The sequence below is a fragment of the Megalops cyprinoides genome, chromosome 2, assembly GCF_013368585.1.
Source record: "Megalops cyprinoides isolate fMegCyp1 chromosome 2, fMegCyp1.pri, whole genome shotgun sequence".
Classification (NCBI taxonomy): Eukaryota; Metazoa; Chordata; class Actinopteri; order Elopiformes; family Megalopidae; genus Megalops; species Megalops cyprinoides.
Window position 1 is genome coordinate 39,509,979 of NC_050584.1, and position 26,693 is coordinate 39,536,671.

Sequence of the window (26,693 nt, forward strand, 5' to 3'; positions counted from 1 at the left end):
AAGGGAAAGATATTTCATAAATTTTATGGTTTCACAAATCCTGTTTAACTCTATTTCTTACTACTTGTCTGGTGATCACTCTGTTACAAAAGTCTCCAGAATAGAAAATGTCTGTTCATGCTTCTTGTAACTGTCCATCTTAGCATATAAATAGCAGTTGATTAGTATAATTAGCATGGCATTTAAATCAGAATTATCTTCTTTTTTTATGTGGACTAAAGCTTCACCTCTGAAGGCAGTCCTGAAAGAGCAGAAAAAGGATTCTCCTAATGTTTCCTCCATTTCTCTGACAGAACTGACATCAACTGGGTGGCCACCAGTAACAGTTTCATTTATCAGTCACCTACAACAGAAATGACTGATACTGGAGTCTTGAAGAATGCTGTAGATATGCAGCACTTTAATTTGGGCATAACTCTTGACCTTACAGGCATCTTTCCCTGCCGTGAAGTTCAATAGAAGTATGTTGAAGACACTTACGTTTGCTGATATTTCTCCTAGGGCATTTTATCTGCAAAAGGTTGGTGGCTTGCAACAGGATAGGCCGTAGGATTCATTTTAAACCACAGGGACTGTTTAAGAATGAGGTAAACCTTTCCAGTATCTGAAAGTCAGTGACTGTGTGGAAGGTTGTGTCAGCTAAGTGCTGGGTTTTCTTTGCATATGGTATAGGCTGCATGCCAGCATATATAAAAAGCTGTTTTGTTTGAATTATTCAATTATGCCATTTTATGTTAACAACTTTGGCATGAGTACATAATTTGTGATGTACAAATTGTTTTTTGATATGGTCAACTGAGTTGGCCTTTTTTCTGCTTACCTGCATATTGATGGAGCTGGAAAACCTCCACCATGCAGCCATGCCACCATTTTTCATCATAAACCCCTTTTATGGCGTCTCTAAGCCAGATTCACCCCATATTGCAGCAGTTTGAACAGCTTGTGACTTGCAGGGTGATTTTTAACATTGGGACAAATGCATGTAGCATTTATATCAATGTGATCATTTTAGCAGCACTCTGCCTGGATGCCAAGCTCTTCTTCACGGTAACATAAGATAATTTACAGCTGGCAAGCTGGAAATAATGGTCAACAATTACTATCCAGCTTCTGAAGACGTTAGAGGTATTGTCCTAATTTAATTTACTGTGGTGGTTTGTTCTGGCCATTTTCCAAAGAGACATGGAAATGCCGGGACCATTTTACACAGAATTGCCCAATTATCAAGAATGTGTCCAATGCGGATCATACTAAGATCAAGCACCATATGAGCAGAGTAGTTTAGTGTTATCCATGCACCCATGTATGCTTACGTGGGTATACCAGCGAGTGGAATTATCGTAAAAAACGGGGAATGGTTTTGATGTCATGATTTTGATGTGAAGTAACACTCAGCCGACTTCTTTTTTTATTTGTTTTACATTGGAGATGTATTTCGGTAGATTTGATCCAGTTAACGTTAGAATGTGAAGGAGGATTGCGGTTACGCAGTCTGGGGTCCTATAGAAACCCAGCAAGGACCAGATTAGGCAGCAACCACTGCGTGTTTATAAAGGTTATTGTTCATTTTCATCTAAAAGGCTAGCATTCGGGACACCGATCTGTATGCTCCAACAAACACATCAGCCCGCATTTTTGTTCAGAACGACAGCAACCCTGCGCAGTCCAAGACCTAAAAGTGCGATCTGGTTTACTCTTCGGATTCCCACCTCTAATTCCTACGTACACCAGCGACACACAGTCAGTCAGCTGACCTGGACGCCATTTTGTCTGCCATTTCCTAGCCGGATCTACTCTTAGCATTTCTGCAGCTACGGGACAAGTCACCTAGCCTCGCCTTTCCCCAGGCCAGGACTCGAAGACGGTACCACCGGCGAGAACGCCGTCCGTGTAGGTTAGAGACTGTCCAGCGGGCCGGCTTGCCCCCGAGTAGGTAGATACCCCCGCTTGCCGTTCCATCCCGCAGGACAGAAGTGACACGACACACGCCCGCAGCCATGGCTCTGAAGATGGTTAAGGGGAGCATCGATCGGATGTTCGATAAAAACCTTCAGGACCTAGTACGTGGCATTAGGAATCACAAAGAAGATGAGGTAAGACAGACATTTTTGTTAAGTAAATGTCTTTTACTCTTAAGTAAGTGTCATCATGGTTATGCTGTTTGAATGGATGTAGCTAGGTGGCTAACTAGGCTGTTTTAGCTAACTAGCCAACAAGCCTGGCCAACAGTCACAGCTAGCTAACTAGCAAAATCTCTTGCACTGTAATTCCACAGAACAGCTGTTGATGGGAGTTATAAATAAATGAAGCCAGAGTAGGTTGATGTAACTGGTGAATAGGTAACAACTAACTGAGCAAATCCGTTAGATTGGTAGCTAGCAAGGGGACTAGCGAGCTAGCTTGTCCGTTATTTGTGTTTTTGTCATCGTTAGCTAAGCAAGCAGCTGCTAGCTAGCGACCTAGCTCGCTCGCTAGCGTGCTTTCCAGTTAATACCTATCTCCATAGAAAAGATATGCAAACATGTTTCAGTCAAATTCGTGAGCGCTAGCGAATTACCTTGCAGGGTTAGGTTAGCTGATTTCGTTGTCTTCGCAAGGTGTAAAAATGTCAACAGTAACGTAAGTTATCTGGTTCAATTGTATACAGTGCTATTAATTAGTTAGCTATTAATGTTCATTTTCAGGGTCATCCAAATCAAAATACGCGATTTGCATAGGCACTGTAAGTATAGTTGATAGATAAACGATGCTGTTGTCAAAGGCCACAGACGTGATTGCGAGGATACTGTTGTGTAGGCCCAGGCAATGACAACGACAGTTTCATTAAGGGAAGGGGCTCTTCCATCTTCCGCCGCCCCACTGTGTGAAATTGCGTTTTAGCTCCAATAGCAATTCCTGTAGGTTTTTTTTGCGTTCGCATGATGTGTACCCGAGCCGCAGACAGATTCTGATGAGCGGCTGCATTTTTGCACCTGTGACACCTTTACGGTGTTGGACTGATCAGAGGCAAGCTCCTGATCCTAACTTTGCTGCGGTCCGTGCGCAGAAACCATCTATTTCAGTACAGTCCAGTTTAAGGCATTTTAAATCAGATTATTTTGTAATCTATCAAGGCATTTAGTTGATATACGTGACTAATTTGAGTTTAATAGACCGCAGTTCCGTCAAAGAAGCATTTTCTGTAAAGATATGCTTTCAGGATAACAGGCTACTGATACAATGGCAGAAAAAAGCATTGTCTCACCCATTTTCACACTTTTTCATGCATAAAACGACAACTTTCTGCGCCATGGTGGCGACCTTGCCACCGTGATGCGACGTTTTGTGTTGGAAGTTCTGCTGAGTTTACAAGTTCTACAGCTTAATTACATATCCGTTTATTGGTTGCACATATCAATACCTCTGCTGTAGAATATACATTTCAAAAGTTGACGTCAAGGTTATTTGTTAGATATTCCCAGAATTTCAGTGCATGTCATCATATTTTTAACAAGCGTCTGACAACTAGAAAGTGAATTGCATGTATACACATTCATCTGAAGTGATAAGCAGGAAAAACACCTAGGTACTAGCAGTAAAATCATAATTCAGGAAGCTAAGTGTGGATGTGCTGATCTGCCCAACCATCATTCTTGGCTTTTTATACATATAAAATTGATAGTTTCATCCTTTTTATTATGCTAGTCTTAAATGGAGTGTGCTGGAGCCCTGTGACTGTCTGGGTTTCAACAGTCAGTGTAAACCAAAGATTAAATAATTTTGTGCCTCATTTTAAGTCATGTTGATAAGGTTTCTTACAGTATGAGAATCTGAGAAGACCAATTTAAGGGCTAGCTAGGTTCAACATTAGGACGGTTTTGAACATAAAGCTGGAAGATACTACAGTCAAAGTATTGCTTTGCTGTAGAACTAAAATGTGACATATCTGTGAAAATACGCCTCTGGAATTTTGTGTTAACTATCTGAACGCTACGCTTCAACATTGAGGAATTTGCTGTTTCTGTTGCCAAACAGTGCATGAATCTTGGTGGTGGGGGTGCACCCCAAATGGGGTCTAATAGCTGTCTGTTTTGAAGTGTTTGAGAACAGGTGAAGGACAGTGGGTTGTGGGGGAGAGCAGAAGTGCATTTAGTGGATTTGTGTGCTCATATCCTCCTGCTCCAGTGCAGAGAGCATAGAGCCAGAGGTACTGTCACGCAATCTGCCAGGTCCTGTTATAATCCACCCATTTTCCTCTGTCCTGTACACAGGCTTGTGTGTCTGCAGGAGCAGTGTGCAAAATAGCTGTCTTGAGATTTCTGTAAATCAGCTTAAGTCTTTGAATGGAGTGCTGTCATGGATGTAGTTGAGCGTGGCATTTAGGGCCCTAAACGCAGTGACTACATGTCAGACAATGGTCGTCGATTCCCTCAGGCAGGGTTCCAGCTGCCCTCACTGAATGAGGGCAATGAGGGCAATTGCTTCTAACAGCAGAGTATTTCCTTCGCGCTTGGGGTTTGGATTTTCAACATTTTCTGAGCTTAGTCGGGTAGCTTGATTCTGAAAGAGCTTCGAACTTGAACACGGCATTGGTGTTGCATATGTTTAGCTCTGTGCACCGCTGCAGGCCTGCGGACAGTGCCATAAATCATCCAAAAAACAAGGGTGCAAGGCACACAGCCTGTGGGAATCGGTGTCTGTAGATGTATCTAAGTATAAGGTTATTCTTGTAAGATGCATCACAAATTTGTCAGACAACAGTTTGTCATTGTGTGTAATAGTATGGCAATTGGTCGCCAGGATCCCATTCTTGCTGAAGAATTGAGCAACAATACCTTGGAGTTCTCACGTACTCATCATTTTATCAAAGCAGAAATTGGAGACTGCAAGTATTTTATTGGGGAGCTTTTACTGTTACAGTGTTACAGCTACTGTTACTGCACACACAAAACTTTCAAAGATGGATTGGACACTGCTGCCAGCAACAAATACTTCCAGATTATATTATATGTGTCTGACACCATAATATCTAGCCGCATCACAAACCTTGTGCAGTTCATATGTTAAGAAAAGGGATTGGGAATAAGACTCTTGTGAGTCAGATCCCACATATTAGCTGCAGTAGAGCGGAGTGAAGCCGTCAGGGTTACTTGCTCCTGTTGTCCCGCAGTGTTCCTCAATGGCCCAGCCCTTCTTCAGTACAGTAATGGCACCCAGCCTGTAACCCAACCTCATACACCTAGAATGGGTGTTTGTTTTCCTGGCAGAACAGGGCAGCACATTGAAATATTAATTGTCAGCGAATTAATGGTCCCAGGGAGCGCACGCATTTATAAGCCTCACCGTTTTTTCCTCAAGGGCCTCCGCTGTTTGTTCTGTGTGTCTGTGTGTGTTCAGGGGTGGAAAGTCCACCCCTTCGCCTGGCCTTTTGAGCCACTCCAGGTTTTGTATAGGAGCCTGACGAAGCTCCTGATATGGTTGCCAGGCTGTTGAAAATCTGACGCAAATACTCTTTTCTAAGTACAGCGAGCAAGAAAAAAAATGGCATATATTAAATGCCAAAGTGAGTCAGATGGCGTAATATATTCAGTTGATGATCAGGAAAGGGCTTGCAGATTTGGAGAATGACCTCATCACAGGCATTGACATTATTAATGTTAAGAAATCTGCTTACATCCTCTTGTTTGCCACTAAAAATGAGATTGAACAGAGATGTGAAATTAGACATATAGGTGCTCTTCTGCTGCCTCTTTTTGTTAGGCCAAAGGATGCTCATGTACTGTGAGACTTACTGTAGGTGTGTGAGACCCAGCACAAAGATGGTACTAGCTATCTGACTATAGCAAATGGATATTTTACATTTCTAGCAAGCTTTAAGCAATTAATTTAGTTGACTGCTTTGTTGCAGGTAAATGCTTCATACTGTTAGCAACCAGAGAAAAGACACTTCTCTAAAATATACATCTATTTTTTCTGTTGTTGCCTACCATTTTGTTAAAGAAATTCAATACTTCTCCATATGCTCTGATAGGCTTGGCCTAATGCTGGGTCCTGTGAAAGAGAACACAATGTCTGCAATAACCAGAACCATGCCAGCTTTTTGTTTAATGGGTCTAATTCTGCCTGGTTCTGGTTCCAGTAGTGGGAAGAGGGCTGAGGACTTTCAGTAAAGGGGTGAGGCAGAGTTGAAAGGGCTCCTTCAAGCCCATTCCACAGCCTAGGGGAAAAGAGGAACAGGATCATTGGTGCTCCCATTTCCTGAATTACTCCAGAGAGGCACTGTTGTATAGGCTGTATGTCAGTGGCTGGCTCTTGAGCAGCTATTTAATTCATTTCTGTTCTCTAAGATTGAGAGCAGCCCATTGAGAAGCCCGTGAAAGAAAGTCACTCCAGTCTGGTCGTTTTGTGCGCCAGCCTGGCTCTCCTCCCTTCCACTTTCCCCCACTCTTTTACAGCACGATTCTCTGCCACTAATTCAATCACCCCCCCCCCCCCCCTCCCTTCCATTTGTCTTGTCACTGTGCTGTCTCATGACTAAGGACACATGACCAGCACACTGCCAGCACACAGTTCACAACTGCTGTGTGTTTGTGTGTGTGTGTGTTTGTGCGTGTGTGTGTGCATGCGTGCATGGTTGTTTTACTTTATTACTTTCTTGCTTTGGTTTCAGTTCATTGTTAGTTTGGAACATGTTTAGTTTAGCCTAGAGTGTAGTAATAGGAAGTGGAATGAATAGATAACTCCCGTACAATTTCCTGTCATTAACCGATGATCAATGGATATCCCTTTTGCAGTGCAAAACTGGTTTTAATAATTTCACATGTGACATGTCAAGGCCCTAAAGGCTTATCAAAGGCACGAGGCATATCACATTTTTTTATTTTTGAGAATAGTGTTTGCTTATAGGTTGTGTTTTTTGTGTTTGTTGGATATTTTATTGTGCAGCATTTGCATAGGTGTTTTCCTGGATGTGATGGAAAGGGATAAACCGTGTCAGAACTGTACCATTTCTGTTCTGCAGGCTTTTGGGGAAAGAAAGCAAATAGTGGTGTCAACATTCCCCCTTATTTAGCCTGAAATAAGAGTGTAGAGCTTTTCTGCTCCCCGGCTGATCTTCTTCTCTGTCTCTCTCCTGCTCCAGGCAAAATACATCTCCACCTGCATTGATGAGATCAAGCAGGAGCTCAAGCAGGATAACATTGCAGTCAAGGCCAATGCTGTCTGCAAGCTCACCTATGTAAGACTGAAGCGCCTCAACAAGGCCGCACACACACACACACACACACACACACACACACAGTATCGCACTATGTTTACTTAGGGATTCAAATCTGCTGAAAGAAGCAAAACATAATGCTTACTTGGATGAGATGCAATCACTCATAAGAACGCACTCTAAATTTCCATTTATCATATGAAGTCTTTAATACATCTATGTTTCACTCAGCTGTAAGGTAGTTACGCATATATCACATTGTTTACAGGATGTACACTGACACTCCCATCTCCCTCTTTGTGCTTGCAGTTGCAGATGCTTGGCTATGATGTCAGCTGGGCCGCATTCAATATTGTAGAGGTCATGAGCTCCTCCAAGTTCACATATAAGGTGAGATGGTTCCTGTATTTGCTACATTTGATATAATAGAATATAGTCAAGCCATGTATATTGTTCAGAGAGGACTCTCCAATTGTCTTCATTTCCCAGTTGTAGCTCCACTGTCTCTCTGGATTAACACACTTTCTCCCTTCCAGAGGATCGGCTACCTGGCAGCCTCCCAGTGTTTCCACGAAGGCACTGATGTCATCATGCTTACCACCAATCAGATTCGCAAGGTCAGTGGCTAACACTTTACTCCCAGCCTCTACCTCTCCCTTTCAGTCTTTCTGTATGTGGATATGGCATTGAATCCTTATCTCTCTCTCTCTCTCTCTCTCTCTCTCTCTCTCTCTCTCTCTCTCCCTCGCTCTCTCTCTCAGGATCTCAGTAGTCCTAATCAGTATGATACAGGTGTGGCACTGACTGGCCTATCATGTTTTGTGACTCCTGACCTTGCCCGGGACCTGGCCAATGACATCATGACGCTGGTAAGGCCCGATGTTTTTCCACCTAGGACACTTGGCCACGCATTGTTTCCCTGTCTGTTATTCACTTCACACTCTCCTCCCCTTATCTCAGATGTCCCACACAAAGCCATACATTCGGAAGAAGGCTGTGCTGATCATGTACAAGGTGTTTCTGAAGTACCCAGAATCCCTGCGCCCTGCTTTCCCCCGCCTCAAAGAGAAACTGGAGGACCCTGACCCTGGTAGGAGGGGCAACCAGTTGTTGGAGCGAGGGGTGATGGATGTGGCTTAAATTGAATTCATAAAGACAAAAGGGAAGTGAGAGACTCACTGGTTTTTCTGGTGGGGCAGTGGGAGGAGCCTGTGTTTCCTGCAGTGAACTAGACTGTACTGAGAAGCAGAGGAAATGTGTAGTTTATGGAGGGAGAGATTATTAAATCTGGTATTGCAGAATGAGGAAATTTATATAGATCTGCAGAGGCCACTGGATTCATTAGTGAGAGTGATAGAGGGTGATCACACTAATGACAGCTGGCAGCTATTGCAGTTCTTCATTTGAATGTGTTAATTACATTTCAGGGCAGGATTGCCTGAGGGAAATATCTATGTTTTTTGAATCCATATCTGTACAGAGTGAGTGAGTCAAAATGCTCTCCCCGATCTATCTCCCAGGGGTGCAGTCGGCAGCAGTGAATGTCATATGTGAACTGGCACGCAGAAACCCCAAAAACTACCTGTCCTTGGCTCCCCTCTTCTTCAAGCTGATGACTTCATCCACCAACAACTGGGTTCTCATCAAAATCATTAAGCTGGTGAGTGAGCAGCCAGGTGTGTGTGTGTGTGTGTGAGAAAGTGAGTGAGAGAGAGAGAGAGTGAGAGAGCGAGGTTGTCAGGTGTCTTGAGAGCAATGAGAACAATGTTGCGCAGTGAAGAAATAAATTAAATCCACAATCACTTTGTACTGGAGCTGTGGAAATTGATGTCTCATCAATGCCAGCTGAATGAATGTATCTAATTGACGTCTCTCTCTCAGTTCGGTGCTCTCACCCCCCTGGAGCCTCGTTTGGGGAAGAAGCTGATTGAGCCACTAACGAACCTCATTCACAGGTAAGACGGCCTCAGAGACTCTGATCACTGTTTTTAAGTAATGCAGCACATCTTATGTAGTTTTAAATATTTAGCTGTCTAATGGTTTTTCTCTGTGTCCCCACTCCCTCTTCCCCTCTCTCAGTACCTCGGCCATGTCTCTGCTGTATGAATGTGTCAACACTGTGATTGCAGGTCAGTGTTCATTTGTTTTCCAGTTGTCTGTACAAATCAGGGTTTTCGTTATCCGGTAATTACCAGTTTTTGCCTGGTATAAAAATGATAAATTAAAAACTTGCCAGTCAAAATGTCCGGTAGTAATGCTCATACAAAACGTAGCTATAACGAAGGCTATCCCTAAACATGATATTTGTGTTTTGACAGTGAGTGTGTTTTGAGTGAGCATTTCGGATCAGCTTGTGCGTTTACTAAAAGAAATGAATTTCTTTTTTGTTATGGATACTTAATCTAGTACTAGTTGGGAGCAACATATTCAGTTTGAGAGTTTCAGCAAACATACCCTTGAAATGGACTCTAGAATTCCTTAGTGGAACCAACAAAGAATGCAGTGTGTGTAGTTTCCCAGTGTTGGATCTTAACTGTGTGCGAGTGTACACTTGACTCATCGCATCAGAATTTTCAATGTTGTTCCTAGATCTCTGTGTTAGTAATTTCTGTGTCCACAAATATAGCTATATCTCAGCCAGTCTTCCCAATTATTAACCAGTGTACAGAAATATTGTCAATCAGTTCACATCAGCAAAGAAAGCAAAGCAATACTGTACACTAGTTTCAGTACTAAAGTCGACATTGAACTGATACACAGAAAAGATGTTATTTTATTATTATTAGAAGTAGTGATAGTAGTGCTACTGTAGTCCAGAATTTCACATTTAAAATGATAGGGGATTCATTTGACCAACTCACACTGCACAGGAATGCAACCATTTAGTAAAAAGAGGGGTAACTGTAAACAAACCCTCCTCTAAATGAGGCATGGTGTACCTTTCACTTTGCATCAAATGATTACTGTGAGCTAGTGTAGAAGTTAACATTGTATGATAAATCCTGCTTTAAACGTCCTAAGTCGATATTGTAGTTATCACTGATTTTATGTAAGAAGTGCCCATAGATGGTATGAGTAGGAAACACTGAATTCTTTTTGGCTGTTTAATTTGGAACCTGATTTTTGTACTATGTTTGAATGTCCCAGGATGCTCTCTCAATCCCCAGGGCCTATCGGTTGAATGTGAAATACATAATTTTGCTGATTCTTGTATTGTAAACCCCTGTACATGACCTTTCTAGAGCCCATTTTTAGATGTGACAGTCTGTGGTGAGTGTCTGTTCAGTGGCAGCCCTGACTGCAGGTTCTCTCTGTCATTGCAGTGCTGATCTCTCTGTCTTCTGGGATGCCAAATCACAGTGCTAGTATCCAGGTACGTCCCTGCTTCCTTGTGTGTCTGCCTCCATGTGATTTTGTGACTGCTGAGATTAACCCTTTCCACTCCAGAAGATTTACCATGCCATTTTTTAAAACTATTTCACTAGTACAAATTAGTCTGTGGGCATTCATGCTCATGAAGCACACTTTGGTGTTGTTGAGTTGGCCTCATCTTCTCAGCTGTAATATTTTTATATCAAACAATGAAATGTTGAGAAAAATGATTGGAATTGAAAATGGAATGCCTTGGAACTTTTTTTCTCATTTGCATATACAGTTATGCCACACGCACACTGTGAATAAATTGTAATGGCAGAGTAGGTGTACTGACTCACCGGGCCAAATTACACATGTGTTTGCTGGAGCTGCTGTGGAAAGGCTTAATACACGTGTGTGTGTGTGGTGACGGTAATGGCATTTCCCCCTCTCTGTGTCTCCCCCCAGCTCTGTGTGCAGAAACTGCGAATCCTGATTGAAGACTCGGACCAGAACTGTGAGCCTTCTGTCAATGCCTGCAGTGTGTCATTCTCTCATTGTCTGCGTGTTTCACAGTAGCGTACAGGGAATCCAACTCAAATCACCTAGATTATCGCTCCTGGATGACTCCACTTTTTAATCGTTTCCAATAAAAGGCCAGGCAAATTTTTCTGTCAGCCTTCTGAGTTACCGCAACAGGTATCTCAGGCTGTTATTGCATTCTGTTCTTAATATTACCTGTAACATAGGCTGTTGAATCACTCTAAACATAACCTGACTTGCCCATCTTTTGTTGACATCAGATACTGAAGATTGTGTGCATACTAGCTCACATATATTAAAGGACCATTCAGGATGGCTTTCCATCAAAAATTTAAATAATTTCAAATAGTATTTTAGCTATCTATTTTACATTTTTGATCCATTTAGCTAGATCCAAATACTCTAAATTAAATTAAATTAAATGTTACTGTCAAAGTTGAAGCTTTGGTATAGATACAGTGTTGTGTTTTTGAGGAGTTTCATCAGATTTAAATCTGATGAATCAAGACTGAAAACGGTCAGCAGCGAAAGTTTAGATGAAAGATGTTTTTGCAAGGCTGCTGTTGATTGGAGTTATCTGGATTCCGCTGTATTTGACAATACCAAGAGTAGATTAGGCGTGTCGTGTGGGCTTGGATGTTGATTATTTTAGTTACAGGACGTTCCCTTCAATTCTCCCAACTAGTTATAAACCCTAAGTGATCATCAGGTTGCGTCCAATCACATCTTTAATTCTCTCTTTCGGAGGTTGTAATCTGTCGTCCTAACCAGTGTAAGTAAGTAAGTAAATGCATTTATCCGGATCCTCCTGCATCCTGTTTGTCTTAGCATTTCCAGTCTGCTCAACCGTTTCTCAAATTTTCTCCACTTAGAGTGAATTTATATCCAAACGGCATCATCTTCATCCATAAAAGACAAGCGTTGATGAAAGTCAGAGCCAAAAAGAAATGGACAAAACGTCAAGCCCTACACATATCTTTTAGTGTGGTGTGTGTGGTGTGGTGTTTTTTTTCCATTGTTATATGTGTTTCTGTGTTTCTTTCCTCTGTGTCCCAGTGAAGTGTGTTTTCTGTGAGGAACTAGATTGTATAGAAACCTCTGAGTATCACATTCTTATATGACATTCTGCAAGCTGTCTTATGTGTGGGGCAGCCTGTAGCATGTAGGGCCAGCCTGTAATGTCTGTTGAAAATCCGTAAAGTGTAGACTTAGCATTCAGAAATATTCTGGTGTGTAGCAGCTCTTTCTGTAGGGCCACTGTAGCATGTAGGGGCAGTATTTAGTGTGGAGGTCAGGGAAGGGGAAGTTCTAGACCTGCTGGGCCTGGGTCCTCGAGGTTTTAGAGTTGCCTTTTCGTTAAACATATAACTCTCCAGCCAAATGTTAGTAGACTTTCTATCCAGATAATGTCTTCAGTTGGAAATGTAAAGCATGTGTAAGAATGAAAGCCAGCTGACTATCATCTCAGGACTGGCACTGCAATCCCTGATGCTCAAGCCCTCTGTAGTGCATGGATAGATAGCAAGGGCTATGGTTCCTGCTGGTGTCCATGCAAGCACATGTCTTAGTTATTGAATTTTAAGGAGCTCTAAACCCTGCAGAATATGCGCCTTGAAGAGGGCTCGAGTCAGTCTAAGGTGACAGACCTGTGTGTGGAGCTCAGCAAGCTTTTCCGCGTGTGTTATAGTGAAGTATCTGGGCCTGCTGGCCATGTCGAAGATCCTGAAGACTCACCCCAAGTCCGTGCAGTCCCACAAGGATCTCATTCTGCAGTGTCTGGACGACAAAGACGAGTCCATCCGCTTGAGGGCTCTGGACCTGCTGTACGGCATGGTAGGACACACGTCGTTACCTGTCATGACCGTTGTTACATCACTGGAAATGGACACACTGTCACACAATTCTCAGTATCGGGGTCTCAGCTTATTCACACACTGATAGACTTACAGGCATGCGTTCACATGTTCCTCCTTCAGGGCAGATTCTGTTACATACAACTATAATAGCTTAAAGGTTAAAGTACACATTTCCAAACCAGTTCAAGTGATCTCATACCTGCAGGTTGTCAGTAACGTAATGAATTCTGTGCTTGTTAATTCTCTGTATACTTAAATTGCATGTGTGTTTGTATGACTCTCAAGGTGTCCAAGAAGAACCTCATGGAGATAGTGAAGAAACTGATGTTGCATGTGGACAAGGCAGAGGGAACCACATACCGTGATGAGCTGCTGACCAAGATCATTGACATCTGCAGCCAAAGCAATTACCAGTACATCACCAACTTTGAATGGTCAGTGTAACAGTACATTGCAAAGCCAACGGTTTATCAATGTTGAGTGGTCACTATTATAGTATTATATCACACGACTACCAGTACATCAACAGCTGTGGAGCAGTCAATACACACCAGTAGATACAGTTTACTTAATCAGGGAACATTGTACGTATGTGTGTTCACTGCAGTGATTAGAGTGTGCAGTGCCAGGCCCCGCAGTGTTGCGCAGTCGTGTGGCGATCATTGGGGGGATCTTTGTCGAGCGTAAAGTGTCACTGTGGTTGGCCTGAGGCCACGCGTAACAGTGCGGCGTCCTGCCTCGGACCTCAGGTACATCAGTATCCTGGTGGAGCTGACCCGGCTGGAGGGCACGCGGCACGGCCACCTCATCGCGTCCCAGATGCTGGACGTGGCCATCCGTGTCAAGGCCATACGCGGCTTTGCCGTGGCGCAGATGGCCACGCTGCTGGACAACGCCCATCTGTTGACCGGCAACACGCAGCGCAACGGCATCTGTGAGGTGCTGTACGCCGCGGCCTGGATCTGTGGCGAGTTCTCCGAGTACGTACAGTCTCAACTCCGGCACCTGCACGGCGGCACTCGCGCTCTCCCGGGCTGACTCTGAGTCATACACGCAGATCAGTTACCATGCAGGCGCTTACTTTGTAGTACTGTTGTTTTAAAAATAGTCTTTAGTAAAATTTGTGTGTTTATTATTGTTGTCTGTGGTGAACAGCAGGAAACTGACCGTTTTCCATGTTTGTACTCTGTGGTCAGTGCAGTTCCTCTGTGTCAGTTCGCTTCTCAAACATGGTGTCACTAATAAGGTCACATTCAGCAGAACATTCTGTTGTTCACAGGAGAACCAGAAGTAATGTCACCATAATTGTCAAAGCGGACATTTTCCTTTGAATATGGATTGGATATGAATATGAATTCCTTTGATATATGATCATATTGGCTGTGCTATACACTATTAGACTAGGCTCATTAACACACACCACTGCAGCTCCTAGCATGCCCCTCTCACCCTGCTCCTCCCTCAGACACCTGGAGGACCCCACGCAGACGCTGGAGGCCATGCTGCGGCCCAAGGTGGCCACCCTGCCAGGCCACATCCAGGCTGTCTACGTGCAAAATGCTGCCAAGCTGTTTGCCACCATCCTGCGTGGCCAGGAGGGGGCGCCAGACAGCCAAGCCGCACAGGAGACCAGCCAGCTGCTGATCGACAGACTGCCGCTCTTTGTCCAGAGTGCCAACCTGGAGGTGCAGGAGAGGGTGAGCGGTGCACTGACAGCGAGAGGCGTTCCCAAGTGATGAGCCTGCCTCTGTGGTAGGAAATAATGCAAGTATGTTGTGAACATTAACAACAGCTCACATTTCTTACTCTGTCTCCTGCTCTCCTCCCAGGCCTCATGTATCCTGCAGCTGGTGAAGTATGTGCAGAAGCTGCAGCAGAAGGAGGTGGAGGTGGCGGAGGAGGTGACGGCTCTGTTCGCTGGGGAGCTCAACCCGGTGGCCCCCAAAGCGCAGAAGAAAGTGCCCGTGCCTGAGGGGTCAGTGTGCTCCGAGTCTGCTGAACATTAGTACATCTCTGCTGAGCGCAGTGTCATGTCCCCCCCGCCCCACTCCCCCCTGCACCAAACACAGCAGGGGCAGTCTGACTCACAGAGGCCTTGTGTTGTGTCACCAGGCTGGATCTGGATGCCTGGATCAATGAGCCCCCGTCAGAGAGCGAGTCTGAGGACGAGAAGCCCCGAGCCGTGTTCACCGAGGAGGAGCCCCGCCACTCACGCCCGCGCCACACGGATGTGGACGAGAAGGAGCTGGCCAGGGTACACACATACAGTCTGCACACACTCTGCTCAGTCACAGTCACATAAATGCAACTGAAATGCACATGGCTAACTGTCACACTGGTACATAACAGGAATCACATGTACACAGTTTAACCAGTGACATACATGCACAAACCACAGTAGTGGCACACTACTCCCACTCCCACTCTCAAGTGTACAATTACACTTTGGTACACACCTCTGATCACATTCTTTGGTGATCTGATCAGACACACCCATAACGATCCCACAGAGACCCTGCTGATCTCACTCAGTCTCTCCCTTCTCTCCCATACAGCGGCGGGAGGCCCGGAAGCAGGAACAGGCCAACAACCCCTTTTATATCAAAGCCTCCCCATCCTCCCAGAAGGCAGGTCTCCCCGTACCCCGACTCACAGACACCAGCTGCACTGTGTAGTGTCACTGTCACTGGTACCGTGTAACTGGGCTGGAGTGGGGGCCATGACGCAGACATTGTTGAGGAGTTTTTACAGTGATGGTAGCAGTTTTATATGTGAAATGTCAGACAGCCAAAATAAGACCAAATCACCAGTTACTTATACCTCATGGAGGTTTAATTGAGAGGATTTGAGAAACGAGCCTTTGCTTCTCTCTCCAGGTGTATCAGGACACCCCAGGTGTGGAGCACATTCCTGTCGTGCAGATTGACCTCAGCGTGCCTCTCAAAGTCCCAGGTGAGTAAGTGGGCGTGTGTAGGGGCGCACTGCCTTATCCTCTGACTCGCTGTCTGATTCCCCTCCTCTGCCTCTCTTCCCTGCTTCCTCTCAGGGATGCCCATGTCAGACCAGTACCTGAAGCTGGAGGAGGAGCGGAGGCAGAAGGAGAGAGCAGAGAAGAAGAAGAAGGAGAAGAAGAAGAAGAGGGAGAAGCGAGGCAAGGGAAGGAAGGCGGACTCGGGCCCCGAGAGCGAGGAGGACATAACCCCCGCGCACATGGTGGACATCGTCACTGAGGAGATGCCAGAGGTACAGAGAGCCTTGTAGGTAGGAGCTGGGTTTGGCAGCAGGGAAAGAGATGGTGAGGAGAGTGCTATCAGAAGGTGAGAGATTGGGAAAGAACAGCGAGAGGGCTGTGGGCAGGATATCAGAACAGTGGAACAACATCACATGAGATGCTGGGGGCAGGTGAACAAAGTTATGTTCTAATGAAATTTTGTGAACATCCTTAAGAAGGAAGCTGCAGTGAGTGTTCTGTGAGTGACTTTTGGCTCTCTGTCTCAGAATGCCTTACCCAGTGATGATGACGACAAGGACCCCAACGACCCGCACAAAGCTCTGGATATCGACCTGGACAAGTGAGTTCACTTACTATGAGTCCTTAGTTTGTCCATGCTTAGTCACTGTAGATAGTACAATTAAAATGCCTCACGTTTAACCACCTCTTCCTTCTGCCTCTGGCATTAGATATGTTATTAGATATATAAAGATCTATTCATTATGTTTGAAAAATTCCCTTTTTAAAATGCATTCAGGTTGCTCACTCTGTTATCTGTAGTGATGGCGTTAAGGAACTGTGCTTGCAGTACAGACATGCAAGGTCATTGTTAAAGGCACCTGAGGTTTGCTGAAAAAACTTCCTGCTGTAACCATATGACATGAATAATGTAAACGCAAGGCCTAGTTTCACTGCATAATTTGGAAGAGTTCACTTTGGGTGGTGAATACTGATTGTGAGCAAATATCCCAGACTGTTACAGTATCCTCCCCCTCCATCGACTGGCAAGTATCGTGAAGCCTTGCTGTGTCCCTCATTTGTGAGTGTCCCAGGAACAATAGAGGCGACACTTTCAGTAGGAACTGAAGGGGGTAGCGACCTGCCTCACACCGTCCCTCACTCTCACGTCACTGTGCTGTGTGGTTCTCTCTCCCTCTCTCTCATGCACACACCTCTCTGCCCTCTCCCCCCCGGGGGCAGTCTGGTCTTGGGAGCTGCACGCAGGTGAGTACCGCTGGCAGAATGGAGGCCGCAGGCGCTCCGCTGTGCTGTAGACTGGCTACTCTGCCTTGCTGTGTCCTCCTCGTATCCCCTCACTCGCTCTGCGTACCGCTGCGTCCGCTCATGAGTCCGTAGCAACCAGCAGACGGTGAGAGAGGTGGATTTGCTACAGGAGCAGTGCTGATGCTAGAGGCCAGGTTTTTATCAATCCCATTCCCAATGGTCCTCTGTCCCGGCCGGCTGTGTTGTTGTTCCAGATAAAGTCATCGTTACTCAGCTGAATCCTCATCAGCTTTAAGTACCAGGGATAACTACTAGATTAAAGATCATTAAAATTCCACATCATGCGAAGTTAGGGTTTAAAAAGAATGTTTATATCTCAGCAACAGCCTACAGGCAGCGGTATCCAGGAGGAGAATTGGGAAAGGCTGGACCGCAGACAGTCAGAAAAGTGTTTCTGGAAGGATTCTCTCAATAGTACAGTGTGGTGGATGCTGTCAGGGCTTCTGTCAGTTTTCAAAGTGGAAATGAATCTCTTGGTTGTATACCACATGCAGGTATAATGGAGGAGTTGGATAGATGTGCAGTATGCTTAAGCAGCACTTTTCCTATCTCAATAAGTGTGAATGCAGCTGGTCTAGCTTGCTCTCCACAGCTCACATAGGCTCACTTGCAGCCTGAACCCCGCCATGGTGTTCAGTAAGGACAGCATTCATCAAGAATACTGTGATTGACTATTTAAATCTGATTTAACATGCCTTTTGACTTGTGATTAAATCCTGTTGTAAACCTAAACCTCATGAATCCTAAACCGTTAAACCTAAACCTCATGAAGTAATGAATTGTCTGATATCCAAACTTCTGGAGGGAGATGCAAAGGGAATGTGACTGGGAGCCAGTTCCAGGCCTGTGAGCAGTCCCATAGTGCATCACTGCCAGAAGCAGAAAAGGCGGCTGTCCTGTGGTGCACGCTAACACCATCCCACGTTCAGACTCTACCCTTCCGTTCACACCACTGTGTCTTAAGTCCCTTCAGAACTGCCCTACTCATTGGTCTTTAAGAAGTGCTCCATTCTGGCAACTTTTATTCAAGTTAGTCAATATGTGCAGTACCAGTACAACATGGGCTGTGGATGGCACTGACTCTTTGGCAGCAAGTGAAGCTTACAGGGCGTCCAGAAGCAGCACAGCACATGCACCTGGATTAAAACTGACTTGAGCGCGTGATAGATCCACTGGAACGAGCACTGTGAATGGAAGACAGATGTCTGTCTGTGACCAGCCCATGCTCTCTGTCGAGAGATGTGTGTTTGTGTGTGTGTGTGTGTGTGTGTGTGTGTGTGTGTGACAGCAGGCCCTCTGTGTTCCCTCAGGCCTCTGGCGGACAGTGAGAAACTGCCGGTCAGGACGCACCGGCCCACGGATGTCCTCAAAAGCCCGGGGGAAGATGGTGAGGGGGCATCTCAGGAGCTTAAGAAGAAGAGCAAGAAGGAGAAGGAGAAAAAGAAGGACAAAGAGAGGAAGGTATGGTGCTCACAGATTTCCTCTTAGCTCACATTACAGGACACTTCAAAGGCACTGGTGCCCTCGAAGATATCAAAACAGATAAAATCATGGTGGTTGTGTTTTGAATGCCTTTTCAAAGGATGCAAGCAAAAAATGGTTTACGTAAATCATGGGAACCAGTTTGTCAGCTTTGCTTTCATGGAAAATGCTGGCTTGACGTTTTTCATAGCTGTTCCGCTCGCATTCCAGAGTTGTTTTGTGTGGTCTGCTCTTTTACGAGAACAGCACGGATGCTGCTCAGTGCTGTAACCATATGTTCCCTTGTTAGTGACTCTCAGTACTCTGCTCCTCATTAATTTGGGAATGCAACTCTTCCTGTAGAAGAGTAAAGAGGAAAAGAAAAAGAAGAAGCACAAACAGGAGAAAGAGGAGGAGCCAGTGGACTCACTACCAGAGGAACCTGTCAAATCAGCGGAGAACAATGAGGTGGCCGCCCCTCCAGCCACCACGTCTGCGGAGGTATGGCATCATAGATGAAGGGGCCTTAAGGTAAAACATGTTCCCGTGCATGTGCAGGACTTTACCTGTGCCACTGTTAGACTATGCCTAGACGTAACATTTTCTAGAGCCTGTTAAGGTTATCATTTAAGGCAAGACGTGCTTTGTGGAGAGTTCTTGGCTTTCACGAGAATTGCAGATCTAGATTGAAACACGAGATAGGGCCTGAAGGTTATTGCAGCACTTGCCCTCACGTCATTCTCCTTGTCTGCCCCCACCCCCATCCCTTCACCCTCCCAACCTTTCTCTAGGCTTCAGATCTGGATTTCTGGCTGTCCAGTGCACCAGTGTCCTCTAACACTCAGGTTGAGTTACGCTCTTTTTCACTTGCTTATCCAATATTGCTTTTTCATCCATTCGTTCCTCTCTCTCTCTCTGTCTCTCTCTTTCTCTCTCGTTACCATCCACACGCTTCCCTCTTCCATGCCCTGTCATTTTCTATCATGCTGTTATTTTTCCTTTCCAGGTCCGTCTGTTTGTTCATGTGCGGTTGTCTGTTTGGCCTTTGCTTCTGTGAGGAATCTCAGCAGTGTCTGCCGCCTTGTCTTGTTTGTTTGTGATGGTCTCAGTTTCTCTTGACTATTTTTAAAAATAAAATGTCTTTGGGCCCTGTATTCACAATTCTCTGATGTTCAGGAAGCACGCTGTCAGTTCTCTCATTCTTTTTAAACTGCAAGCTGAAGAGAAGTGCAAGCAGATTGGCTCTCAAGCAGAGAGCTGTTCAGAACAGCTGCTCAGCACTCAGAACGGAGAGAGTGCTGTGGAGATTGCAGTTTCACCTCAGGCTGTCGAAACAATGACTTTACTTCACTCTGCATAATTTTGCTTCTCTTTTTCTCGCTGTGTGACTGCATTTCAAGTTAACTTCTGTTCTGTTCTCTCAAAGAAGATCTGTCGATCTGAGCAACACATCATTTTTGAGCAGTTGTATCCCATTATCTGTACAAAGTGCTTGCCCTCAAATTGAAGAGCACTCTTTTTAAAGCTTAAATTAGCATCCTTGAAAATGTGGTTTCTCACATTAGCATGCATCTTTCACAGTTGCTCATAGTTACCAAGATTTTTGACAGACCTTTTATGTTCCTGTGACAAAGAATGATTAGATCACTACCGGCATTATCTGAACCAGGAAGCAACAACATATTAACATCAAACTTCAGCTGAACGCAAGATTCCACACAAGTGTTGGTGGTGGTTTAATTCCAGGATACCAGTAATTCCAGTTATTTGGTTTCAAATCACACCGCATCAAATCCAAACACTTACAGATCGTGGTGTGATGATTTTGTCTGACCTGGCTGCAGCGTGATGGCATGTGCAAACACTAACCTGATGTGTCACTGGTGTGTTTGAAAAGCTCATTTATTCGCACCGTGGCACCTTGTGTGTTAAGGACTGATGTCTGTCGATAGGAGGCGCCAAAGGCAGCCGCTGAACCTGCCGCTGAACCTGCCCCTGATGCAGCCGCGGCATCTGAACCGGAGGAGCCCAAAGATGCAGAGCCAGAGGAAGCTGTGAGTAGCCAGACAGGAGCAACATCGCTAAACAGCATGAATCTTAGCTCATGCCTCCGTCTTTTATGAATGTGTTGATTCTGGGTTACAAGGCGGGGCCAGATGCGAGTTGCACATCCCCTTGATATTGACAAGATTTTATACTATGATTCATATCGATCTAAAGTGCATCTGAAGCATTTTCATTATCGACGCACCACTTCATGAGTGCTGGTGTATCCAGAAAAACATAGAGCGGTTCAAAATGGCGGGTGTGGTGGAGTCTAAATGAATGTCCATGACACATGGTTTGATTGTGGGTAGTGTAGCGTGGAGATCAGAACCACAGCTGCATTTGACAGCATCAACACAGAGAGTCTGCTATTGTCTTTGATGATCATAGGATAATAGACATTTTGCATGCACAAACAATCTCCCACACACCAAATGTGTGTGCCAGATTGGATCCTTCATCGATCTGTCTGCAGTCACATTTGGGCACCATCACAGTTTGGTGATGGAGGTGGGCAAGGAGGAGGGAACATTAAAAAAGTCCTGTGAGTATTATGCCCTTGTGATTATGTGGCAAAAGTTAAATAGAAGACGCAATAAATCAAATCACTTTCGCCACGGGTGCAAACATGCCATGTCGTGGTTGTTTTTGATTGCTCAACAAAAACAGACTTGGGTGGAGGAAGCCATGCAAAACTTAGTGACATTTGAGGCAAGTGAAATGTTAGAACATCGGAGCCAAGGGCCAAGAGCAGTCTCCGGGATCTTTTAAATCCATTATTCTTATGAAATAGAGTATTGAAATTTTAAACCATTCATCATTGTGATGATTTTAGGTCAGTCTTACTAGCTAGCTACCTGGCTGGCTAAGTGGATAACCAGTGTAATTCTTTAAACATTAGTAACTTTCAAAGAGATACAGAAATAAGTAGCCAAAAAACAAGTACACAGCAGGCTTTGACTGCAGTTCCCACATGTTTCTCTGTCTCCCAGAAATCCTCCAAACACAAGAAGAAGAAACAAAAAAAGGAGAAGGAAGAGAAAGAGAAGAAGAAGAAGAAGAAGCACCACCACCATCACCACGAAGACGTGAGCGGAGACGAGTCTGTGCAGAACGGCACAGTTGAGGAGGAAGAGCCGCTGCCGGTCAGTATCCACACTGGACTGTCAGTGCACGCCGGCTGCTTGTGTCCACACACACACATACACACACACACACACACACGCACTCACACTCACACTCACAGCCCCCTCACACTCACACTCACACTCACACTCACAGCCCCCTCACACTCACACTCACACTCACAGCCCCTCACACTCACACTCACACTCACACTCACAGCCCCCTCACACTCTCCCTCAGCCTCGTAGGTCTGCACCCCTACACTGCCTGCATTCAACGTGGATGGTCTGTGTGACTGTACTGTGTGCACACTGTGTGGCGATCCTGTCCTGATTAGGGCGTTCTGTCGTTTCAGCCCATGTCCAACTACTGCCTGCTGGCTGAGAACTCTTACATCAAGATGGTGAGTGTACGATATGGGAGACAGGGTAGGATCCAGTGGAAGAGCAGTATGGTGTGGATCCTCTACATGTTGGAATTGTGGCGTATGGCAACTGCACCCCACCTTGGCCTTAATCCCCTAACCTTGAATCATTAGTTTCATCATTTCGCTATGAGTTCTGGGTTTTACCTAGTAGGTGTGCATAGAATTTCAGGTTTATTCATTTCAGCATTGGTTCTCCTGTGAATCACCCCTGTTTTCCCCCTTTTAAGATGGTGGAGGATGCTGATGAGGTATGGCTCCTGAGAGAGGGGGACTTTTATTGTGCATGCCAGGGCGTGGAGTTTACGTGTAACTTTTTCTGATGTGCTGTGACCTGCTCTGCTCAGGGTATCTACAGCCCTGTTGACAGTGGAGTCAGCCTGACTCAGCTGGTCTACAGATATTAGGCTTTCATTTAAGTGTATTGTCATCAGGCAGGTGGTGAGACAGTAGGTAAGTTAATCTTTGGCCATAGGGTAGTTATATTGTTGCATGCGGAGGAGTCTGATTGGTGAACACTCTCTCTTGATTGCTGTGTGATTGGCTGTTTTTTCTGTTAGGTAAGTCCTGTGTGTGAGGGTGGTTGGTTTTACCTGAGGTCTCCTCACTCTCTTCTCTCTCAGGTGTATGACATCCAGGGTAATCTGCAGGATGGCAGTCAGGTTGTGGTGTCTGTCATTTTTGAAAACAAGAGCAGCAGCTTCCTCAAGTCCATGGAGTTTAACGTGCTGGACTCCCTCAACTCCAAACTACAAAGGCCGGAAGGGTCAGGCCCCCACGATGGCCTCGCTGTCCCCTTCCAGCTGCCTCCTGGTGAGGGCAGAAAAACGAGTGGTGGTTGGAGTGGCAAGGGGGTGGTGGGGTTATGGACTAAATAGATGCCTGTCAGGTTATTTACATATCACATCTAAACAAGTGATCTCACGATAGGCCTACAGAGACAGCATTATATTGTACTCCTTTGACAAGTATATTGATACTTGTCAAAGGAGTGTGATGAAAAGTGATCTGTGTATATTGTGGAAACAATGCGAGGTAGTGTGGGGACATGCTAATGACTTTCTCGTTGCGCAGGGGTCTCAAACGAGGCGCGGTTCGTCTTCTCTGTGCAGAGCATCGTCATGCCACAGAAGCTGAAGGGAACCCTCACCTTCATTGTCAAGGTGGGGCTGTTTTACACAGCATTTTACTGTGGCAGCACATGACCAAGCTGTGGCTTGAAGCCAAGTTGGATCTGCTAGAATTTCACACTATTCCTGTCTCTCCCAGTCTGAAGACTCCTCTACTCATGAGAAACTGGACTTTAAACTGCACTTTACCTGCACTTCATACCTGATCACCACTCCCTGCTACAGGTTAGTGGATGTCCCTGTACCTGGATAGCAGACATCCTGTGTGCCCACTGTAGTGGGGTGTTCGCACAGTAGTGATTATCTTTTCCATTCGTATGAGAACATAAGACCTGTGAGTGCTTTGTGTGACTGACGCAGTGTTGGAGTGTGTAAATGTGGTGTTTTTTTCAGCGATGCATATGCCAAGCTGCTGGAATCCGGGGATCTGAAGGGGAGCTCCGTGCGACTGGAGGGAGTCAGCATGCCCTTCCACCACCTGCTCGCCAGGATCTGCTTCCACCACCACTTCTCTGGTAGGCTGGGTGGAGCTGAAGGGAGGGGTTATGCAGATGAGGGGAGGATGAATGTGGAGAATCTTGGGTGTGGGAGAAGGCACATGGGAGAAGATGGTCTTCATCATATGCAGAAGTGGAGGGGATAAACAACAAAGACTGCTAAAGATCATTTGATAACGGAGAAGCGATGGGATGGACCAACCTTTATTTGGGTGTAAAGAGAAGGGGGGGACCATACTAGTTGTCTGTCAGATTTGAGGTTTTCCATTTCTCTCTTTTCAGTTGTGGAGAGGATCGACTCCTGTGCCTCAATGTACAGCAGGTCAATCCAAGGTCACCATGTCTGTCTGCTGGTCAAAACAGTGAGTGTCTCCTTCACTCTGGAGACGGTGCACACCCAGGGGCACCGTTCCTCCAGGCCTACCACTTTCACGGAAAGAGCACCAGTTCATGAAGGGTTCCAAAACCTGTTGTGGTTAATTTTATTACTGGTAATAGGTCAGTTGATTGAAATTAGTGAAGAATAATTTGCGCATCTGGCTAAAAAGTAAATATTTAAGGTGGTCACCTGTAATGACCAAGGTTCACTGCCCTGGTTCTGCCATTCACATGGAAAAAGCACCATTTTGTGAATGGCTCCAAAACCGATGGTGGTTAATTTATTTTATTATGGGTAATAGATCAATTGGTTGAAATTACTGAAAACTATGTTTCACATGTGGCCAAAAAGTGAATATTTAAAGAGGCATAATTGTTTTCTTTATTGACATTTTACAAAGATGGGTGGAAGTCTGCACCCAAGATAAATATGTGCAATTTAATACTGTATTGGCTTCAATGAGTTCCTTTGAGTTCCCTTGAAGTCTAGGAACCTGTCTGAGGAAAGGAAGTACTTACTGTGAAAGTACAACACTAACTCCTTTATTGTGTTTACAGTTATCATTGTTCAATATGTGTGATTCCAAGTACAAGAGTTTTACACAGTATTGAAAGGGACAGACGCTCAGGATCTAGTTTTAAATTCAGATACTTGCATCATAACCATTTTCTGTGTTTTAGTAGACTGGTGCTGCCGTTATGATTGCTTACCTGTGTGTCCTCCCTCTCTCCCTCCCGCAGACTGATCAGACAGTGTCGATTGATGCTAAGTGTGACGAACCGTCGCTACTGGGGAATGTGCTGGATGAGATCAAGCAGACCTTCTCTCAGTGCTGATTGAGTCTTAAACACACACATGCACACACCACACACAACACACACACACACGCAAATCACATGACAATGACCAAGGCTGGTACACCCCCAATTCTCCCAATTTATTTTTCTTTGTTTCTCATGATCTGTGAATCCCAACTTCCTCTGTCAACTTGTCACTATCCCATTCATGCTCTTAAATCTTTCTCTTGCACTTTTAAACCTTTATTTGCTGTGATTCCACCTCTCATTCTTGCCACGAGTTTTCCCCACCTTTCTCTTTATATCCTCTCCATTCATTCCTCAGTGTCCTATTTTCTTTTATCTCAATGCTGTAGTTTTTCCTGATTACACCTCTTGTACTTCCCTCTCTAACTGGTTCTTCCTCACGTTAGCTAATATCATTATTTAACCCCATCCTATTGAAACTGGACTTTTGTTTTCATTTGAATCTTATTGTTATTCTTTATGTGGTTTTGTTTGTCAAAGTTATGTTCTGTTTTTAAGCCCATCTGCCTTTTTCCCTCCGTGTTCAGTGTCACTGTGTGTTCACTGCTCCCTTCTAGACTGACTCCTGTGCCATCCCATTGCAAACTGACCCAGCCGGAGTCAGTTCGGCTCTTACCTGCCCTCTCTGACTGCTGGTCAGATGTGGTCTCCAGAGACCAGATTCTCACTGCTAGCCTCCGTCTCTCCTGCTCCTTGCTCACGATGCGCTCCTTGTGAATTTGACTGAATAGCTGTAACATATCAGTCCCTCCAAGAATTAAAGGCATTTACATTGCTCATCTGATTTGGAAATATTTTGAAGAGCTTTATTGAAACCGGAAGGCAGAATAGGTACTCAAGGCAACAGAGGGGTGGGACCAGGTGTAAGAAGTGATGGACTATTTCCATACTTGTCTGTTAAATTCTCCAAAAGCTCTATGCTGCTGCAGTATTGTGAAGTAAATGGTTTATCTCGGAGAGGCTAGCTTATGAGGTAGAATAGAATTATCTTTGCTACAGTGTGGGGTATCTCCAATGTGCACGGGGTGATAGACCTGTATCTATTGCTGATATTCTGAGCACCAGCAGGCTGGATCTGGCATGTCTCGTCTAGAGCATGCATGCCGGATACTGCGGTTTGTGATGGAATTGAGTGGAGTCGCTCGTGCTGCCTGCTTTCTGCTTCTCTGCTCTGCTCCTACATCTCCTGTGGACGGTTATGGCTGATCCAGTCCATTGCTGACTTGCCACAGCCAATCAGATGCCTAATTATAGTTTTTTTTTTATTAGCTTTGCTGGTGCAGAGGCCCACATATCAAGTCTCTCTTCCTCTACATACAGTTGGTGACTAAAATTCGGCCTTTGGCTTTGAGTGGATGAAAGGCACAATTCAGGGAGGGATAGTAAGTGGAGTTGTTCAGAGGTGAACAACTGAAGCTGGGAGAGACTTGGGGGATGTCCTGGTCATTTGTGGAGAACTTACATAGACATAACTGACTCTGATGCCCATGGAGCCATTAGTGTCAGGTTGAGATTAGAGCAAGATTATGTCTTTGTAATCAGTATTATGCTGTATCCCTCCTCAGTTACATTCCTGCCCTGGT

General features: G+C 45.1%; 1 protein-coding gene across 1 annotated transcript; it reads left to right on the plus strand.

Annotated features, from left to right (window-relative positions):
* Window positions 1–1,531: 1,531 nt before the first annotated feature.
* LOC118772409 (AP-3 complex subunit delta-1-like) lies at window positions 1,532–26,693 on the plus strand. Its single transcript, XM_036520709.1, has 34 exons — window positions 1,532–2,093; window positions 7,121–7,216; window positions 7,505–7,585; window positions 7,732–7,812; window positions 7,957–8,064; window positions 8,156–8,285; window positions 8,716–8,855; window positions 9,077–9,150; window positions 9,275–9,324; window positions 10,519–10,568; window positions 11,018–11,066; window positions 12,780–12,925; window positions 13,234–13,382; window positions 13,698–13,928; window positions 14,414–14,645; window positions 14,778–14,923; window positions 15,061–15,202; window positions 15,504–15,575; window positions 15,825–15,900; window positions 15,995–16,191; window positions 16,447–16,520; window positions 17,141–17,164; window positions 18,535–18,685; window positions 19,049–19,186; window positions 19,477–19,530; window positions 20,638–20,739; window positions 21,724–21,876; window positions 22,212–22,259; window positions 22,904–23,093; window positions 23,355–23,443; window positions 23,550–23,635; window positions 23,804–23,925; window positions 24,190–24,269; window positions 25,027–26,693. Exons 1-34 carry the CDS (start codon window positions 1,998–2,000, stop codon window positions 25,120–25,122), a joined length of 3,753 nt encoding a protein of 1,250 aa, XP_036376602.1. The 5' UTR covers window positions 1,532–1,997; the 3' UTR covers window positions 25,123–26,693.

Excerpts from the sequence above, each read along its gene's own strand:
- LOC118772409 (XM_036520709.1), top strand. The coding sequence starts at position 1,998 with ATGGCTCTGAAGATGGTTAAGGGGAGCATCGATCGGATGTTCGATAAA. Across the intron at positions 10,569-11,017 it reads ATCACAGTGCTAGTATCCAG|CTCTGTGTGCAGAAACTGCG; the intron begins GTACGTCCCTGC and ends GTCTCCCCCCAG. Across the intron at positions 23,636-23,803 it reads ATCACCACTCCCTGCTACAG|CGATGCATATGCCAAGCTGC; the intron begins GTTAGTGGATGT and ends TGTTTTTTTCAG.